Raw genomic sequence first — 20,773 nt, forward strand, 5'->3', positions numbered from 1 at the left:
CTTTAATGGGACTTTAATTGAAGTCCATGCTCTGTGCTTGCAATGTGTATACTTGATTTGACGTGTCTTTGTGTGCGTATGAAGTGTCTGTTGAATGGGAGATAAAATTGGATTGTTTCCACTATCAGACTCGGTGACAGTTGATGTGTAAGGATTGTAGCTCTTCAGTTATAAAACCCAGAGATAATGTTTTCTCTGGGCCCGCATGGAATATTGGTGAGGCTTAATATGCTGTTACTTCAGTATTATAAGTGGGATAACCTATGTATTTGCACAGGCAGAGGAATAATTTCACTTTAAATTTGTCCTTATATCTGGTATGTATGCCACTCACCTTGTGTGGCTAAAATCATATTGCATAAAGCTGTAAGAATTGGAGGTTAAAATCCTGATGATTAATGGTGAGCCACCGCTTTCTTCTTATTAATGGTAGTCTATATGTATTCATAATTTTACCTTGTGTCATAACTCTAGAGTTTTGAGGTCACTTACTTAGTGTTACTTAAGAAAATGAAAGCTGTGACACTGAGGTCCCAACAGATGGCTTCAAGTCAAGGGCACATTCTGAGGTTTCAAATGATGAATACTTTGTTTTTTAGGTGTACATCTTTTTATTCAATTGAGTTATGTTCTTATTTATGAGTTTACTTCTCCACTTTCATTTAGGCTTTTTTTTATTTGTGGAAAACACCTAATTCTCTTCATTTTGACAACATATGCCGGTTGTTATTATTGCTAAGTTCCCTCATTACAGTGAATTATTTACCTTTTATATTGTGGTCATTTATTCTGAGAGTTTGTTTGTAGGGCTGTGGAGCTGCACGGTGGGGGTCTGCCAGTTTCTGAGCCGGGAGCACGTCCAGATCCTTTTAATTAAGACCTAGTTTTTATTCACTTGATTAATCAGTGAAATCAGGAGACGGTAGTGGGAGGCTGCACACAGATTTGTCAATTTGTCCCTTAAAGGAAACATGTACACATGCTTGTATTTTGCCAACAAGGGTACAGCAGGAATTTGCATTTTGAGGTAAATTGGTCACTTTTTCACTGGAGAGAGCTGTCTGACCTCAGACTGAGCCTTAAAGTTATGGACACACATGCCATGCGTGCACATTCACAATCAGGATGTGATGTGTGTTTGTACAAATAACTGAAAAGTACTGCAAGAGCTCTATTGGCCTGCCTTATATCAGGATTTAACATGTTTTCCCCTAGGATACTCTATCACGTATAGAAGCACTTAAAAGCATGTTTAGAGCTTCATGGGACATTAAAATCTCCATGAAAGCAACATCTGCCCCCAGAGACACTGTGATGAAGAGGATCTTGTATCAGATTGAAACTGGGTGACACTTGTAATCTACATGTTATATATTTATTTAATTTGAAGTCCAAATCCATTTTGCAACCACAGCCTGACCCAGACAGGTTAGACCAAAATGGACAAAAAGAGTCCATACAAAATATAAATACAATGCCAAATGGCGTTTTTAAAGATCTGATGTTGATTTATCTTCATGAATTCTACACAAACCAACAACATCACTCACCACTGAACTAAAGCCTAGTTCACACTACATGATTTTAAGCCCAATTTGCTAGTCACCAAGCTCGCCATCAGGCTGTGATCCGGTGCATATCATTATGTGTGAACTACTTGAAGAACCATCAAAACGGCTTGCCGATGCATTGCTGACGCATCGCCGACACCAGCCAGATATCTTGCATGCTAAATATCTGGAGTAGTCGGTTGACTGGACATCCACATCCAGCCAATGAGAGCAGGCAGCTGGCAGAGTACGCAGCTACTTTTTCACCACAAAACACATTTTACTCATCTCCAACTCTCTCCGTAGCACAGACAATCCCTGCCTACCCGCATGTGCTAATCCATTTTTTTCAATTTTTATCTTTATAATCTTAAACAACTCCTGTTTTGCGTGTAGTTTTGCGTCATTTCCCGTGTCACTATTCACAGTCGTCGGGTGACAGAGTCGTCGTCAGCTTGTTTAGTGTGTGACCCCCTGTCGCCAATCAGTCACATAGTGTGAACATCCCAACGACTCCAGTTACAAGACAGTGAGTCATGTAGTCCTAAAAGCACAGCGATCGGCTGACGTTGAAGGCCATGTAGTCTGCACGAGCCTTTATCCGTGCATGGCATTTTGACCATTGAAGGACCAGATGGAGAAAAGCATGCATTTAAAACTGTGACAGCTGAGTCAAAGTGAACCGAGACAAGACTGAAGTCTTTAAAGCAATAGATTTTATTGCGGTTTTTCCATGCCACCACCTCTGGCTGATGTGCCACCCTGCAGGCCACCCTTTGGATGAGCTGGCACAGGACCACAAGAAGGCACTGGAGGACAACTCGTGTCTCAGGTGAACTGTTTGGGAACAGCAATTCTTTCCGACAGACTCTCCAAAGGGTGGCAGAGAGGGTAAACCCCAGTGGCAACGGTGGTGACCAGAACTGCAAACGACAGCTTTTAACTCCATCGCAAGAGCAGTTTTCCCTGCTGCGCCTTTCACCCTCCCATAGCCCCCCATGGATTCTAACCTGCAGTGCCTCCTCCTTTGCAGGATCATGGTGTGTGGAGCCACAATTTTCACCTCACTTGCCATCATTGCCGAAAGGGGCATGCTCTAGTACCTCTACACCCGCTGTACAAACACCATCAACCCCTAATGGCCTACCATACATTGTTCTGCAGACCGTGGATCAGAGGTAGAAGACAAAACTTTTAGCATCGCAAAGCACAGAGATGGCAGTACAGATGATTATGCAGCAAGAAAATTTATGATTTTTATGGACTTCACATTCTTGTCCTGGGTACAGACAGTGAATTGGAGTGGGTCGGATGGCAAACAAGGCCTTCCCAGGAATTCTTAAGTTATAGGAGCTTCTTCAGCATACAGGTGGGACATAAGAGGCTGTTAATAAAAGACAGAAAGGGTTTATCGTTGTAAAAAAAAAATTCTGTACATCTCGCCATGTCTTTAGGATAATACATTGACATAGCTCTATAGTAAATTGTTTTGGTGGTCGCTTTTTAAATAACGTCCTTAATAGAAAATTGAGGTTTTCTTAGTTTTTTTTGTGTAATGTATCATTTGTATACTTATGGGACTTAATGGGTGTAGACCTATTTCCAGATATTATATTTTGATTTGCACGGTTTATGTTTTAAAATGGCAAATCCCAGTAGTTCACTATTTACTGGTCTTATCTAGCCTGTCTTTTGTTTTGGAGATGTTAACAGCTGTTGTCTATGTACCTGAGGGAAGGACCCATGGTTTGAGTTGTCTTTAGCTATTTGAGATTTTTCTCCTTTTATATTAGAGTTCTAAATCGCAGTTAAGCACCCAAGTACCCAAAGTTGTCTTTTGGAGAAATATATTCCGTTGTGCTACTACTGGGCCATCAGTGCGACATTCTCACAGGGAGCCAGGACACCTATCCTCCACAAACCAGCCGTATGTAATATACACATATACAGCAATCAGCATGTGAAAACTGTTGGTATGTCTTCTGTGGCTCTGGAGGAAACTTTCTAAAGTTTGAAAATATCAGGTTTATGCCAACTTGGACTCAAGCATTTTTAATAAGTGGGGGTAAAAGTGGGGTTTGAAAGAAGTGAGCAATTATGCTAACACTTTGCATTACAGGAAATGAAGCTTGAGCCATATCAGGGACTAAAAGTCAGAATTGCTCGGACTCTACTGCTTCAATTTTTGACATTTGTCTTTTTAACATCCTTTGAGTCTGATTTAATACAACCGCATATTTTAAAAGTTTGTTGTTTTTATTTACTCAAGAATGTTTCTGTTTGCGAGGAGGAAAAGATCCTTTTCTTTCCCTCTCCTCATCTCCAGCATTCAGTTACAGTATATTTTTCACAGGTTTGTGCTCAGACGTCAGGCCCAAGGGACGTTTCCCCATATGAGATCCTGTTTAATATTTCTGCAACTTGTGGCCCTGCATTAACCATGTTTTAATCTACTCAATGGGAAATCGATCAGTTGGGAGGCTACGATAATTTTGTGACAATGTGACTGTTAAAAAAACATTTTGACTGGACATCTGCAATCCTTTGTGTCACAGATTATGATATTTTATACAGTGCTTGCCACACAAATTGCGCTGTAGGACAGCAGCCAACCTGCAAACAGTAAAGTTCTCACAGTGTATATTAGCTGTTTTTTAGAAAAGGACCTAACAATGCAGATATTTATATAAAATTAACATATATTATTCTGTTCCTCTAAACTTGAAGATTAAAGTCAAGGCTTTGACAGGAGTGTGTGGTGTGTGCAGGGCTTAAGACATCACTTTGTGTGTGTGTGTGTGTGTGTGGTGAAACATTGCATGAGGTTCTTCTCTCCTCTCAGGAAATGAATTAGTCATTCCCTGTCTCATCTGGGATGTGAGGGAGCCACATCGCCCCTATGTGGATGGCAGTATTAATTTAACATGACACTGCATTGATGGTCAATTTCAGTTTCACGGAGGCTGTTTAAGTGGAGTGGTGGAGTATTAATGTGATAAGATGTGAGAACTGAGGGACGTTACATCTCTTCTTTCTGCCATGTCTCATACTCAGCCAGCCATCTGGACAAATCAGTTCCCCACACGCCTCTCTCTCACCTCAACTTTAGGTTGTGTGTGTTTGAGTGTGTGAGTGAGAAGGAGAGAGGATGATTGTCTCTCCTTCTGTTTGTCCATGGTTGGTTATGTCTGGTGAATTTAATGTGTGCGTCTCTATGCACATGCATAGGCATCTGAATCTAGACGTAGGTGTGTTTAGGTGCGATAGTGGGTGCGGTGTGAGTGTGCATGTCTGTCTTTTTGTTTTTTTTTACGGGTGTTGATTGTTTTGTGTGATTTAAGTGTGTGTGAAAGTGTCTGCACATTTAGGTGTGAAGTGTGTAGTTATGTATAGGGATTTTATGCATTTATCTGCCTTTTATTTGTTCTTGTGTATGTGCTTTTGTGACTGTGTGTAGTGTTTCGTATGTGTGTGCGTAATATACTGTAGGGACATGTGAAATGAAGAGGCTGGCTTTACTGTAGCCCGTGTGTGGACCCCCTCCCGCCCCCTTCGCTCCCTGTGTTTATAGGCCTTGTTAGCACAGGCTTGCCTTTCAATCTTCGTTACTGGCTTAAAATTCGATGTGTCGTACTTCCAGCTCACAGCAAGTGAACCGTGTATGAACGAATTAGTAATCTACACAAAGTGCTTAATCAAATCAGCGGCTGCCCCTGGAATAAATATTGTAGAATGTCTTGGGACATTTACTGTGAGAGGGTGAAGGTCTGCTCAAAGATGCATATGTGGAAATCATACCAGACTGCCACTTAGATTGCAGTGTCGCGCTGTGTGATGCTGGCCTAAATCTGGCTCAGCTTGCCAAATAAAATATCCATTTAATTTTGCCAAATGCATATGTTTCATTTGTGCGAAGATGTGTTGGCTTTAGCAAATTATTTGGCTAAATTAAGAGTTTGGTATAGCTTGGTAAAACATATGAATAACTCATTTTCTCTAACATAAACCACATTTTTTTATTTCCCCAGCTCTGAAGGACCCTGTTCCCTCTTTCAGCTTGAGCTAGTAGTTGTTTGTGCGTCACACAGATAGCTGAGGCATCAGCCTTCGCAGCCCTGCTCTTAAATGACGGATGGCGGGCCGGGGCTCTGCCACTCTCTCAAACGCTACCCCACCCTCTGGACTTATTAATGACAATAATTAGGGAGAAACCTCCCTGCGAAGCTCACCAGAGTGATTAGCGCTTTAATGATGGAATGGGAGGTAGTGAGCGCACACAGAATTGATTTACGTATTTGCCCTGACCTTTGGAATCCAATTTACGCATCCACAGGCAAAGGAAGAGTAGGTAAGAGATGAAGGAGAGTGACAAGGATAGATTGAGAGTGAAAGAAAAGACGCCTGGCACTTGGAGTGTGACTGTAGTTTTTATGAGGACTGTAGTAAAGGCGTCTGTTTTTATAATTCTGAAGTCATTTTGTGGCTGGGAAGTAGGTTGAATTCCTAGCACAGAGCTAATAACAGTCTCACATGCCTGGCATTGAAAAATGATCTGCAATGTAAAATCTAATTTCTGCTCAGTGGTTTTACAGTCACATGATATTAAAATTGCCACTTCTTTCTTTCAGACATAATGTTATTGTTGGATATGAACTCTCCATACGTTGTTTTGCAGGATCCAAGCCCTTCATGTGTAAGATCTGCAACTTTGCAACTGCGCAGCTGGGAGATGCCAGGAACCATGTGAAGAGACACCTTGGCATGAGAGAGTACAAATGCGACATCTGTGGGTGAGTTATAAGGACTGAAATCTTTTAAATAAGATTGAAAGCACTTTCTTTAAAGGAAAGTGTATTCGAAACTTGAAAGGATTGAAACTGACTTTGGCAAGGTGAACAAAGGCTTTACTCTGTTACAACTTAAATGCCTTTAGAGACAGAGTTTTAGCTAGAAACAGCCATTAGATAATAACATGACCTGCTGCCTCTAGAAGCAATATCATATTTATTTGGAAACAAATGTAGGCATAGGTCAGGTATTTGGTAATTCTTTCATTCAGAAAGCAAACACCAGTGACAGCCCGCGAATTGTTGTGTTCCTCCTATCAGGTGTAGGAAGGTTTCCTGTTGGTGTCTTAAGGAGTGATGTGCTAATTATATATTGTACAGCCCACTTTAAATCGCATTTCTCAAGCTAATTCATAATTCAATCCAATTTAACCCTTCCCGACCACAACAAACGAAGTGCTGCTAATCTGATGATCTGTAAAAAAAAAAAAAAAAAAAGCAACAACATTAAAACCTTCCACACACTGCCTAAATGAGCTGCTAATCCAAAGACTATCATTTATATGTTTTTAAAGAGTAATATGCTGAGTTTAGATTTCAAAAGGCTGAGAACATATCGCTGTATGCGGTATTCGTATATCACGTGACAATTAATATTCCTATATTTATAATATAATAAATATTAATATCCTAGTCGAAACTAAATACACAGGCTACTAATTGTTAATGCAAAAAAACAGTTTAAAGACATTTAACATTGACAAATGCTGGCTAATGTCCAAAAACCATCTGATAAATAACATAAGACAATTTTAGGTTTTGTTTCACCTTAATGTGTGGAAAAAAAATCTTTCTCTAACCTTTTTTCTACTCTCAGGCTTTTATTAAAAAGACAAATGCACTGCTCCAGTCAGCTTTCCCCATGAATTAAAGGTAAAAGAAAAATGGTTAATACTTTATTGTTTCAGCTGTACAAATAATTCTAATTGGAAGTTTATGTAGGTAACCACAAGCCTATAAATACCCAGAAGTGCAAGAGTACAGTTATTATTCAACTACCTTGTACCCCCTACATGTAGACCATATGTTGTGTTCAGCTTGTTTCAGTCCCTTGGTAGACCTCCTCACTGCCTAGCCATGTTCAAATGGACGTGTTAAGCTGTTTAACATGCAGTAGGGGAATAGAGTAAATTGTGGGATTTCCAGCTTTGTGCCATCGAGCTTCTGCGGCTACACACTTGCTAAGATGAAGACATATGTAGAGTTATTAGGTTCTCCCTCTGTGTAATTCTGTGTAAACCGTTCCATTTAGTTCAGTCGCAGGCCGATTTTGTTCTTCTAAAGCCGAGCAGAGCGAGTGTGTTTATTTGCTCCCGCTGATGTTCGCAAACATATTACAGCAGGAGCAAACAAGCTTTAGTTTAAACACAGCTTCTCCTTTAATGAGAGGAAAGGCTCATGTTTCACAAGCCCTCCAGCTGAAAACCCTCTTCTCCCAAGTGTTGCAAATGTGTTGGGCTTTGACCAAGCGTCTAGCTTTACATACGTACACACACACACACACACACACACACACACACACACACACACACACACACACACACACACACACACACACACACACACTGAACAGTTCTCCAATATGCCTTTAAATGGGACTACTAAATACAGCCCATGGTTTCACAAATCAAACGGATGGAGTAGCTGTGTGCTGCCTGTGCCAGCCACTGTTGACAAATCGGCCCTGTGTGTGCTTTCAGTACTGACTGATCACCAGGCCATCCCTCCTCCTGACTAAAGAGCAGCAAACACAAAGAAACCCCCAGAAACTCCCTCATTAAGGCCAGAGCTATACATACACGTAGCCTGCTCCTCTTCCTAAACTTTTCACATTGGATGATGTGTCCTTAACCTGGATCTAAAGCATGTTACTAATGGCTGGCCACGTTTCAGGCATTATGTGTTAAAATAAGACGTAAGGTAAAGATTAGGTTACTCAAGATTTTCTGGATATTGGTTTATAATCACCATAAATCATTTCAGTTAACACAATATTATGTTTGTGCTGCTTGTTTATAATATAAAATTTGTGTTTAATTTGTTTGTTTCATGCTTTCACACTCTTGGCACAGACTTTTGTTGGTTTAGTTTACTGCCATTTTGTTTAGAGTGTCGCCTCACCATATTATTAGTGTGTTCTTTCTATCTTTTCCTTCCCCCCCCCCCCCCCCCCCCCCCCCCCCCCACACACACACACACAAACACACACACACACACACACACACACACACACTCACACACTCACACACTCACTGCCATCGATTGCTGTGTTTCCCTTGTTAAACTTTCAGACTAGAAGATTACCTTGGCTCTGACACTGTGAGGGGATGGATGTGCTGCACCTTGGCTGTCCACCTCACTTTAGCTTCAGCTCGCTGCCGCTGCTCTCTTCTGAGGAGCAGGGGGAACTTGTTGATAGTTAAAGATCATATTGTTGTGGCATTTAATTAACAAATGCAAATGCGAGGCCAGGACAGATTGGGACCCTTGACCATGCTGCCGATCAAACCTGAATGGACTGGTCATTGCCTCGCTCATCATCCCTAACTCTTTATAGGCTTTCTGTCTCTGTCTCTGCCTCACCATTTCTCTCATTTCCTCTAGACGTCTGTTTGCCCATGTTTTTACCCATCTATTTTCCTCGATGTGTCTTTGTTTTAGAACAGACTGATCTGTCTTCATTTGCCTATAAGAACTCTTAAGGTGCAAAAATAGCAGAAAAACACAAATGGGTTGTTGGCATGCAAGATAAGATTTCTCATATTTAATTGGTTAAAAAAAAACCTCCAGCATGTGAGACGGCAGATTCTTGCGTTTCCTCCCGGCGTGTTTTGTCCACAGTGGGGCTCGGCCACTTAATGAGCCTCCTCCTCATCTTCTCCTTCATCTTCAACAGAAAGGCCCTGGATTCAGCATTTCCACCCTCCCGCGTTCACGTCCTCCCCAAAGATGCAATGGACATCCAGTGCTGTTGTAGGTGTTAAATTATGCATAAACACTGTAAATGCTTTGAGGCATTGGTTTAATATCTCAGCCTGGGCCTTAGAAGTATTAACACTATCATGGACATGGATTGTACTCTTGTGGACTGCCGTTTTATGATTATGGGTCATAAGCTTCCCGTTTTCTAGTGTCACTTCAGGAATTTGAACAAAACTTAAAAACCATCGCTTTCTCACAACACGAAAAGTTTGCGACGTGCTAAAGTTGGTCCTCTCTGTGGAGGAGGCTGCATTGTGTTTTTTTTCCCTCCCTCCCTTCCTTGTCTCAGTTTTCTTGACTTAGTGTTGGAGAGAGTATATATAGTCATGATTTCATGTTGGGTGTTGTGTGTGTGATTTGACTGTTAACAGGATGGGGCTGGCTCATGTCAGGGTTTTTATGTCCCCCCTGTCTTGTGAGATTGTCTGGTCTGTTCCCAGAATAGCCCATCAGTTCCGCCCTGCGTGGCTCATCCGCTGTAATGTGCCTTAATGCCCGGGCCTGTATGAGTAGTGTGAGGCCTGGCAGTGACAGTGGAGGAGCATCTTAGCTTGCTGCTTATCCAGAGAAAGCCGTCACTTAACTCAGCCCCTCTATTGTCTATCCACACCCCTCTCCTTCTCCCCTGACGTGATTCTCTATAATCCTCAAACAGATTCTGGTTAGAACTCCCTGAGAACTATTTTTATGTTTTTTTTTTTTTTTTTTTTTTGTCCCTTCCTCCCATTTAAACAGTAATGGTAGTTGCAGATGAAGAGAGGGATCCCTATGAGGATGATTATAATGTCACTCCACTGATCTCCCGCCGCCCCGAAATAATTGTACATCATCGCTTCATAACGTGTCAGAGGGACACGTTGGTGGCGTGCAATTAAAACTGCAGAATATAATACACCAAATTACTGCCTGTCAGGCCTATGAACAACACACTCGGTATTTGAGTTACACTTAATCATCACGTACATTAGCGATTTCGCTAAGATCCCTCCACCCCACCCCCTCCGCTCATACAACACTCCGCTCCTTACAGGCTGAGGGATTGTGTCTTTGATACAACAGCTCTAGGGTAGCTACGTATTTATGTTAGAGTTAGACCTTTTGAAAGCTCATAATGTCCTACGTGATCCAGCTGTGTGTGACCAAGAGCGTGCACCATGTGTTGGCAGGAACTGGAATTTGGAATTCTGAATTCATTAGCACACAACAGATATGTAAACACCCAATATTTTTCTCAAACTCAGTAAGCCCTTTGTGTTTGAATATTTCATTAGTACTTTTATCAACCTTCAGATGCCTGTAAATATGCAGTTGCAGGCATGTAAAGTGAGAAAATATAAATATTTAAAAAGTATGACCACCTCAAGGCAAACTGCCCCCATCTATTTTTGTATTTGAATGTACCTCATAATTTTTTGAGTTGGTGAGCTAACCTTGACTCTGGGGTTATGCCCCTCCAGTGTATCCCTGAACGTCTATAGATAAGATGGCAACCGCATATTTATATATCTAGTATATTTACTCCTTTCCTAAACAGGTATGGTCCTTTTTTTCACTTGTTTTGATCCATCTAATTTGCTCATCAGACATAGGGCCCAGTATTTATTCCCATCAGGAAGACGTATTAATGTTTACTGCTTCGGACACTTTGTATCTGGGAACGTGGTCCTTGTCAGTCAGTGTAGTCCCCTTCACCAAAATAAACACATTTTGCTCTGATGCATTTAACTAAATTTAGTGTGCCATTATCGGAAATGAAATAAGTAACACTAAAGGTCATTTGGAAAATAATGCAGAAAGGCTGGTCTGGAAAGGTTAAGTATGTGACGGAGCTGTTCTGATGATAACGAGGGCTGCGTATGGCTTGGAGAGCTCTGCATTCTGGTTTGACTCTGCACTCTGCGATCGCTCTTTATGACCGAGACAGCTTTACAGCCCGTTACCCCCCATAACACGATAAAGCGCAGCATAATGGATTGGATGTGTTTAGTAGCCTTGGGCTGATGTTTGTAAAATTAATGTTTTTTGCAATAGAAACACACTCATGCACAGGCACACATGCACACACAGAAAAAGGCAAGAGAGGAAAAAAGAGAGAAGAGAGAAATCAATGCTAGACCGCATCGATGTATCAATATAAATCCACAAGTGTACAGTTTTACACTTTTTGTACTTGTTTTGGAACTTGTCAAACTTTATTTCGGGTCCTCGCAGATATCTCTCAGCTGAAGAGATGACAACAAACATATGGCTTCATTAGTTGAGATTAGGTTAAAGGCCCAATACTCAGCAGAAAGGCGTTGAATGCTATTAAATTTGTGTTTCAAATTACACAGCGCGAGTACTTGAGGGAGATAAAGTCTCTTTGCTCAGTCAGTCTCATGTTGGTGAAAGGATGCTTTTGAAGAGTTTGAATGCGACCCCACTCAGCATCTCTGAGCGCGAGACAAAGAGAGAAAATCTCCGTCAGCAGATCAGTCCTATTAGGTTTTAATAACAATCTCATTCTTTAGTGGGCCCAGAACAGGTGCCTGGGGGCTTCATAATCGGAGCATTTCACTTTAATCAAAGACAAACAAAAACAAACACCGGGTCTAGACGCTAAACGGCAAGATCAGTAGTTAAGCTAGGGAGCCAACACAGCATACGGGCTTATGATAGTAAGTTACACGACTCTTGAGGACGTCTCGCTTAAGAGGCTATTGTCTGCACTCTGTATGATCTCAGTAGCTTCTTTTCTAAAACCTTAAAACTTTTTTTTTTTTGTTTTTGTTAAATCTCAACTTGCAAGCGGAACATGCAGGACAAAAAAAAAGAAGTAATTAGAATAGAGTAGTTTTTTGCCTTACAAGACTCTCTTGATAACTACTATCTTGATAGCATTTATACACTTTGAATTTACCTTCTAAAGATTAACATCAGCTAACAAAGGCGAATTAGCTCCATTCGTTAGAGAAACATGAGTAAAGTATGCACCCCAAACCAGGTCCCCACAAAAGAAGTACAAACTTTATCCTTTAAAAGTAGTTGAATTATTTAAAAAAAAATGATGCTGAACAATCCGTTCTATAGAGCTTATTCGTGTCATAGGTATATTGTAGGAGGAAAAAAATGATTGGGGGAAAGTTAATGAGTGATTAACAACAGCAATTAAAAGATGAAGAGGAAGGCAGATGAAAAAAGGGGTGTAATTAAAATATCAGTCCTCTCATTGTCAGAAGTGCGAGTGTCATCCATTGTGCACTTATTAAAAAACTGTGTGGAGGGGAAGGAGCAAACGGCGCTTAATTCCAGCAGCCCACAGTGTCTGGTAATCTGCCCATGGATGGAGCTGGTAAAGGCTGTAACTCATGTTTAAGTGTTGGGGCCGTGTCATTGCAGGTTCACAGTCATGCATTTCTGTGTTGACACCCATCGGGGCAGGGGATATTTGGCAGTCAGGAGTAATTTAACTTAATTAATGGGATGCATATTTGATGGAGGAATAAAATATCCCGGCTCAGCAAAGTGGAAAAGGGGAAAGATTTAGTGGGAGTTAAAGGTGGAGGGGAGAGTAATTTGTGCATTCAGTTACCGGGTGCTTGAGAGACAGAGAGGGAGAGAGAGAAGGAGAGGAGGAGGAGGAGAGAGGAAGAGAGGGTCGGAGCTGATAAAGATGGCAACCGGGAGAGAGGAGGAAGGGGAGGGGAGGATGAGAGATGGATGGTTGACACAAAGCTGAGCTGATGTGTAGAGGGGAATGGGCTGTCCCTCCATTGAGAGCGCCATCAGACTGACAACACTTGATTTAATTGATATCCTGACTGAGCTCTTCCTCAGCGCAAACAGACACATTACGCTGGTTTGCAAACTTGTGGCAGAGCTGCCGACTGCCAAAGGCCTTTTTAATATTCATGAGGGGGCTTTTAAGGGTGTTCGGCAACGGCCTCATCCCTCCACCCCATCCACCACAACCGCCACCCGCTTTGCAACATGTCTTTGCTACCTTCACACACACTTTGCCTGCCACACACTCACAGCAGACACGCAACACGCTGGTTCCCCCAGACAAACCTGTGGCCTGACGAAAAGCTGTCACGCTGCTCTTAATCTCCCCTGGCACTTTTTAATTGACTTCCTGTAGGTATAGATTATTTTCATGGCGAGTCTGCCACCGAGATGTTTGATACCGTCCTGGAGACTGGCATCTGGGCTGCTTGTAGCTCACCGGAGATGACGCTGCTATCTCGCGCTGTCTCTTTCCCTTTCTCCCTCTCTACTCTCTCTCTCTTGCTGTGATGGCCAGACTTATTGGGGGAACAGGGGAGAGGTAAAATACAATCAGTCATTGCCATCATCATAATTGAGCTGATGTACCTGCTGGGAGTGCTGGGGAAATGTTGGCTTGGGTGGAAGGAAGGCTCTTTGTGTCTGACTGAAGCTGTTAGTGGCATTAGACCGATACACAGGGCAGGTATTGGCCTCCTCTTAAAAATGGGATGTCAGCCAATCTGTGCTGTCCAATTGATATGATGGATGTCATGTAGTTTGTTTGATTACATGCTGTATTTACTGTAGAGTTAATCAACACTATGCTGCTTGTCTGAGGTAAGCTCTTAAGTCTATTGAAACGATTTGATTGGATTCCAAACAATTATGCATGGATTATGGTTATGATTAGTAGTTAGGTCAAGTCAAGTTAATTTGTATTGCCCAGAAGTACTTATGATGTCTCAGTGAGCTTTACAAGCCCACAACATCAGGAGTTCCTAACCCCTCAAGACCAGGAAAACACGGCTGGGTGTGGAACAGGAGCTGTAGATAGAAAGAAAGATAAACCCAACAGTGAGATTATGATGTGTCCCATACCAATGTCCTTTGCCCCAATGTTGTGTTCAGGCTATTTTTTCTCCATAACTGGGATGAAAATCTCAGAGAGACACTGAGTCTTTGTAAGTTTTCGGATATTTTGGCCTCGAAAATGGTGACATTTCAAGTTATGAAATACTGGCACAAACTGTCAGCTATCAGTGGCTTGAGTCCAAAAAACATTGTTGGTGATAGAAGCCTTTATATCCATTGGTATGCCAAATAGCACTCTCACTTTGTGTATCACATGTGGTCTGGCCCACACATGCTCATACCAGTCACACAAGCGGACAGGGCCCCCTCCTACACGCTACCATCTATTTACACACTTGTACAGACACTCAAACTCGCCTTTCCTCTTATAATAATAGACTGTAGATATGAAATCGTGATTCAAACAGGCAGGGCATCTGACATCATGTTTGAGGTTTCCACAGTGGGGTCTGGGGCTCAGCAAGGATCCATAGTTCATTTTATTGTTATTTCTAATTCGTGAGGATTAATCTGAGACAGACTGTACAAGTTTCTTGGACTCCATTCAGCAGTCGTACAGTGTAAGGACGGTTATGTGATTTGTATATTATCAAATAAACAATATCGAAAACTGTTCTCAGATGGTGTTTGTTGACCGTGATCTTTATGAATAGGGTTCCATTTTGTATTGCGGGTTTATCGAGAGGTTACATAAAATGTCTGTACTCCTACTGTTTTTATAAGATATCACATTATGCTCGCCACTTTGTTTCAGTATAGACTCGTTAAGTTCCATTCTCTTTCTCTGTAGTCCATAATTTTGTGGCATCCTTCAGGCTTAATATCATAAGATCCAGATGATTCTCAGATTTATGAAGTGATATTGACCATTGTCTTTGCGAAACAGATAATAAGCAGTGATGAATGGGTGACATTAGTGATGAAATTACATCAACCTTAACAGGCTATTGTATTAACACACCTAGCCGATCCCACTCCTCCCCACTGCCCGTTTAATTGATTAATTGCTGACATGGATGGATGAGGGGTTGTGGGCCCTGAATCGGTGGCTGATTGCTAGTCAACCATAAACAGGAGCAGCCACAGTGGGCCCTCAAGGGCAATATTCATGCTCCCCAACCTTATGGTGATTCCTTATCCAGCTCTGACAAGAGGAAAAATATTCGGCCATAAAAATGCTGGTATCACCGGGCTGACATATAAAGCCCTCTGTCACACACACACACACACACACACACACACACACACACACACACACACACACACACACTCTCACTCTCACTCTCTCTCTCTCTCTCTCTCTCTCTCTCTCTCTCTCTCTCTCTCTCTCTCTCTCTCTCTCTCTCTCTCTCTCTCTCTCTCTCTGTTGCGTCTCCTTTAGCTCACAGCTGCTCAGCACACCCGTCGGACTCTGAAATCACCCATCCTCCGCTGCATGTGCAGCTACAGTCCCTCAGGTAGCCCCAAGTTTTAAATATGAGCAAATAATGGCGGAGTGAGTGATGCTGCCCGTGTCCTTGACTGGGATCCTCTGTGTGCTATATCCACATCTCACTGTCTGCGAGCCACATGGGACGCATAAAACAACACTGTAGAAAAACTCCCGAGGCTTGTTGGTGGCATCCGTTGGATGGATGCATGGATGCAGAAAGGCAATGAGGTCTTTGTGTATGTTTATGCAAGTGTGGAGGGGGGGTTGGATAATCTTTACACTGCTGTGTGTTTAATGTGAGGGGCACTGTGTCCACTTTAATGTGTTTGCATTTCAGATGCCGTGCAACAAAGTTATTAAAACATTATATGGCGTATCACATCTCTTTTATGTTTTACTGTTTGTTTGCCGGCATCTTCGTGGCCCTGGTAGCTGATGTTGGGTTTAGTGGTGGAAGAGATTATGCGGATGGGGGGTCATTTTTTGAGGAGGATAAAGTGTAAGGAGGGGGGAAATGTGTTGGGGGGGGGTCTGTGCTTGCCTTCCAGTCTGGTATCCACAAGTGTCCGGCCTGCGGGAAAAAGGAGTGGACATGTGCCCAGAAAAGTAGAAGACCCCATTGTGAGCCACACTCTCTTAGCTCACCCCAACACTGCACCGTGTTAACCCCCGCGCCACTGAGCCCCTCCAGACCGAGGCGTAGGTCTGAACCCCTGCAGCCGGCCGTGAAAACGCTGACACGTCGATTACCCTGCAGGAGAAAAACGTTGAGCGTGATGAGGAGGAGCGCGCCATGTGAAGAGGAAGCATTCATTTATTCTGTTTATTCAGCAAAACAAACAGAGGTCAGGAATATGCTGCAGCACTGATGGCTCTGTGTCTATTACAGTTAAATTTCAAATTAGGGGGTTCACTCTGCCCACTTTTATGGTCACTTCAAAGACTGCCTGCTGCCTACCAAGCCCCCCAGCAAAATCTGATTACTTAGACTTTTACAGGGTACATAATCTTCAAGTAATTCTTTTAAAAAAAGAAAACACAATTTGTTTCTTTGAGTTAGGTTTGGAGCTCAATGACACACTCGCTGGTGTTCTTGACTTGTGGTCTTTTTATCAGACATTAGATGGCGCCATTCAACTTGCTAGAAACCCGCAGTCTCAGACTTGAGACCGGCTGGTGTGTGGAACATGTGGATCTCTTGCATGAATGAAATGCAATTAAGATTCTGTTCGGTCTGTTTAAAGGTTTGTTCAAATATGTGACTTTTTAAACATTTATCTAAATTAATATTTGTCATTTTTAAATAAAATACAGCTAGAACAAGCATTGGGTGTAATTGTATAGGTTGGTGGTGATGTCAGAACTGGTGGAAGACAGATAATGAAGTGAAACTTTCTTGCTGGTTTATTTCAGATTAAAAGCAAATTGTACAATTAATTAAATGAGTAGATGCCTACAAAGGGAGATGGCTCATTTAAATGTACTTAAGTGTCCAGTGCTTGCCAAAGTCATACTTTTAAAAGTGGAAAATTTGCTAACAGAATATTTCCCCCGTATCGTTTGTGAGATGGTAGACTACCACTGTGGGTGTTAGTGCAGTTGTAAATGTGTGGAGTTGGAGGTTGGAATGGTGGCAGGACAGACGTAGCGTTCAGAGGGGTGTCCCTGCCAGTGCTGCTTTAACTAGGACAAGGCTCTCTATACCGGTGGACCTCAGGGGCCGATCAGCAGGTCTCAGGAGAGGCTCCCCGCTCTGCCGTCTAACCAGGCCTGTCACGAGGGGGCTGATGCTGGGCTCGCTGGCTGGCTGGCTGGGTGTGGGGCTGCTGCGATGGTGGTGGTGTTGGGTGGTGGGCGAGTGGGGGCTGACATGCCGAGAGGGCAATTACAGCAAGGACAAAGACTACACACTGATAAGTCCCCACAGCACCCTAATGAAGAGAGCAGGTTAGCCTACTAAGAGGACCGGGGGAATGAGCATGGTCTCAGTGCGGTTTTGTTTGTGTGTTTGTGTGTGAGTGTGTTTGTGTGTGTTTAACCTACCCGAGGAGGATACATTTTCTGAGGTCATGTTGCTACCATGCTCGCCAACCTCACTGACTGATGCCTTCCCAAGCTGGTGTTTTATCCTCGTAGAGCAAAAGAAAACAACAATATGAAACTGGAAGCCAGTGCATCTTTAGGGAATTGTTTTCCTGTAGTTGTGTATAGTAAGAAAAAAAGTACCAATGGAAGTTATTAATGAAATTAAATCTTTAAAATATCATGCCTTCAGTGGGTAATTGTTGCACATTAGTGGATCTACAATTTGTTTTTATCACACCACTTAATGATTTTTTTAATAATATCATACTTAAAAATTCAGTACATTATATCCTGCATTTTCTACGTGAGTTAAATTGATGAGTCTGTGGGTCAGAAGTTGTAGAAAATTATTCTGGACGAGAAAATAAGTTGGGGAAAAAAGGGAGCGTAAAGCAGAAACTGAAAACGGGAAAAGGAATCATTTCCAGAGAAGGATTAACTGCTTTCCTCTTTTGGTCACTTTTTGCATATCCAGCCTGGATGTGATTATAGCCAGATCATGCTATCAGGCAACAGATCCCAGATGCATCAACACTGTCTTCTTCTTCTTTCTTTCTCTTTCTTTTCTTCTAACATTTTCCTTTTTTGGGGGGGGGGTGGCAGAGAAAGATGGTGTGTACCTGATACTGCTGTGTTGGCACACCCGTCTGGGATCTGATAAGAGAGCCTCTGGAGCGGTGCTTATTCAAATCAGTGCATGTTCACAGTGAATAGGAGCAGGTAAAGGCAATAAGATACAATGCGATAACCTTTCTGGAGAGGGAGAGAGAATAGTTTTACACTCTGTTTCACAGCTCTGCTACACTAGATGAGGGATTTTCAGCAAAGCCTAATTGATTTGCTTTATCCTGATTTAACTACCAAACAAAAACCTTTCTTTCACTAGTGCGACTTAAAACGGATGTTAGAGGAGTTTATACAGTTTTGCGATTCATTACAGTGATTTTATCATTAGGCTTTTTTATTTGCTTTGTAAATTGATCTCCTTTCAACCTCCTCATTGACCATGTTCAGCTGCTGTTTTGGCGCTACTTGTAAGTGTGTGTTTGTGGATTGGCCTCTGTATGTTGGTGTGTGTGTGTAAATGTGAATGTGCATTTCCATGTTTATGTTAAAATATTCAGATGTCACATAATCAATTTAGTTTTTAACATTCACCCTCGGTAATCGCTTTTAGACCGACTCTAAGATAAAAGCAGAAATATGCTCTGGAGTGTTGGGTCTGTGCGCGTGAGAGTGTACTTCTGTGTATATGCCACAAACATAAACATCACATTAAATCAATTTAATTTAATAACACTGATCCACAGTGATCAGTTTTAGAACCACTGTGCAGAAATCGGAAGTGAGGCTTAAAGCTTAATTGCAGAGTGGAGGGTGGTGTGCCAGGAGTCTCAGGGGCTGGGGGGGTTGTAACTTATGTTACGTGCACTCTGTGCAAGACTCAGTAGTGATAGTGAAACACTCGGGTGAAATGCATCATCCAAGGGCCTCCGTGATAATGTGTTTGGCTTGTACTGAACCCAGACTCTTTACATCCCTACATTTGAAACTACCGCGCCGTAAAACCATTGCCCACACCGAGTATATTTTGATGATATAAATGATCAAGAAAATTGAGTAATTATTACAGCAACATCTAATTACTGCAATAATTATGATGCTGCTGTAGTATACAAATACTATTTTTTGATTAATTTACCACTGAAGTTTTGGAAGGAAAATTTAGGAAATTATTATTTATGTTTACCACGTTAATTTTAACAGTTGTAATTGGCCATTCAAATTAGCAGGAGACAGTATGTTTCAGTTTCGTGTTCCTGTTTGAAAAATGTGGTGTGTGTGTGTGTGTGTGTGTGTGTGTGTGTGTGTGTGAAAAGAGAGACAGAGAGAAAATGAGAGAGAATGTGCAGACTTGGAAACAGTTTTGATGCAGGTCTTGTGGTCAGAGATGATGAGTTGTTTGATTATAAAAAAATATGCACAAATTAAATATATATTTTTATTGCTCATGTATTAAAAAAATTTTTTTTAAATACATTTAGAGCGTTTTGTCAATATAATTAATTATCAATTTAAATGTTTTTTTTATGACATGCGGTGTGTTGGTACTATAATTTCCAGTGTAATAGGCTATTGTGAAGCTCGTTACGGTCAGGGGTCTAATGTGGGCTCTCTTGCCAAATTAATCTCGTCTCTATTTTCATATTGACACTCGCTGTATGCAGCCTACCAAGTGACCAAGATAACAAAACACCCCTTTGCAACCAAACACCACTAATCTAATATATTAGTCACCCATGGTCATGTATGGGTGAGCAATTATTCTAAAAAGTTTCCACATCGTGCCGAGGTGACAAAGGGAATATGGGCAAGGAGTACTGCAGACACATTTGACGGCTGCTCTGTGATGCTGATAGGCCAAACGGTGGTGGGAACCCGCCACTTTTAATCATGTGGAGGGTGACGGCTTTCATAAGACCACGCGGCGACTATGACAATTCTAATAAGGAGAGGTGACAGAGAAACTTTCTGTGTTGGCGGCAAAACAGAGGGAAGGTCTCCTTGTTTGTTTTTTATGCATGTGGGGTTTTATTTGTCTTTTGTTGAGAATAAGAGACGAATTTAACAATCTGAGACTGGATTTGTGGTGAAAGAATGTCAGCATTAATAAAGGGCTTTGGGGACAAGGTCACACGGGTCCCTGTACAGCAGAGCACCCCGAGTCTGTTTGTGGCTTTTGAGATAGGCAAAACATGCTAAGACGTCTCCCTGCGCATAAGGTAACCGACTAGAGTTTTGCCCGTCAATGTCTCATCGCACAGTCTAATTTATGATTCTTCAGCCTTTTTTATTCAAAGACAATCTCAGCTCTGGAAAAAAAGGAAGCGAAAAGGAATGATGCTTTGAGGATATAATTAAAGATATCGTTCAAAGAACAACTTTTTGCATATTTGAATTATTACTGTCGTTAAAAACCACACAAAATATGGAAATCTGATTGCCGGAAGCACATAAATCAATGATCAGCAAGGCCT

General features: G+C 41.9%; 1 protein-coding gene across 1 annotated transcript in view; it reads left to right on the top strand.

Moving 5' to 3' along the window:
* The window catches only part of LOC119897986 (zinc finger protein 407-like), a 62,371-nt gene that overhangs the window by 6,607 nt on the left and 34,991 nt on the right, over positions 1 to 20,773 (top strand). The window contains exon 4 of the mRNA XM_038712058.1: positions 6,226 to 6,340. Coding sequence (XP_038567986.1) covers positions 6,226 to 6,340 — 115 coding nt within the window. The remainder of the gene's footprint in view (positions 1 to 6,225; positions 6,341 to 20,773) is intronic.

Source organism: Micropterus salmoides, unplaced genomic scaffold, assembly GCF_014851395.1.
Source record: "Micropterus salmoides isolate LMB-PRFRI ecotype aquatic unplaced genomic scaffold, ASM1485139v1 Ms_hic_scaffold_11, whole genome shotgun sequence".
NCBI classification, from domain to species: domain Eukaryota; kingdom Metazoa; phylum Chordata; class Actinopteri; order Centrarchiformes; family Centrarchidae; genus Micropterus; species Micropterus salmoides.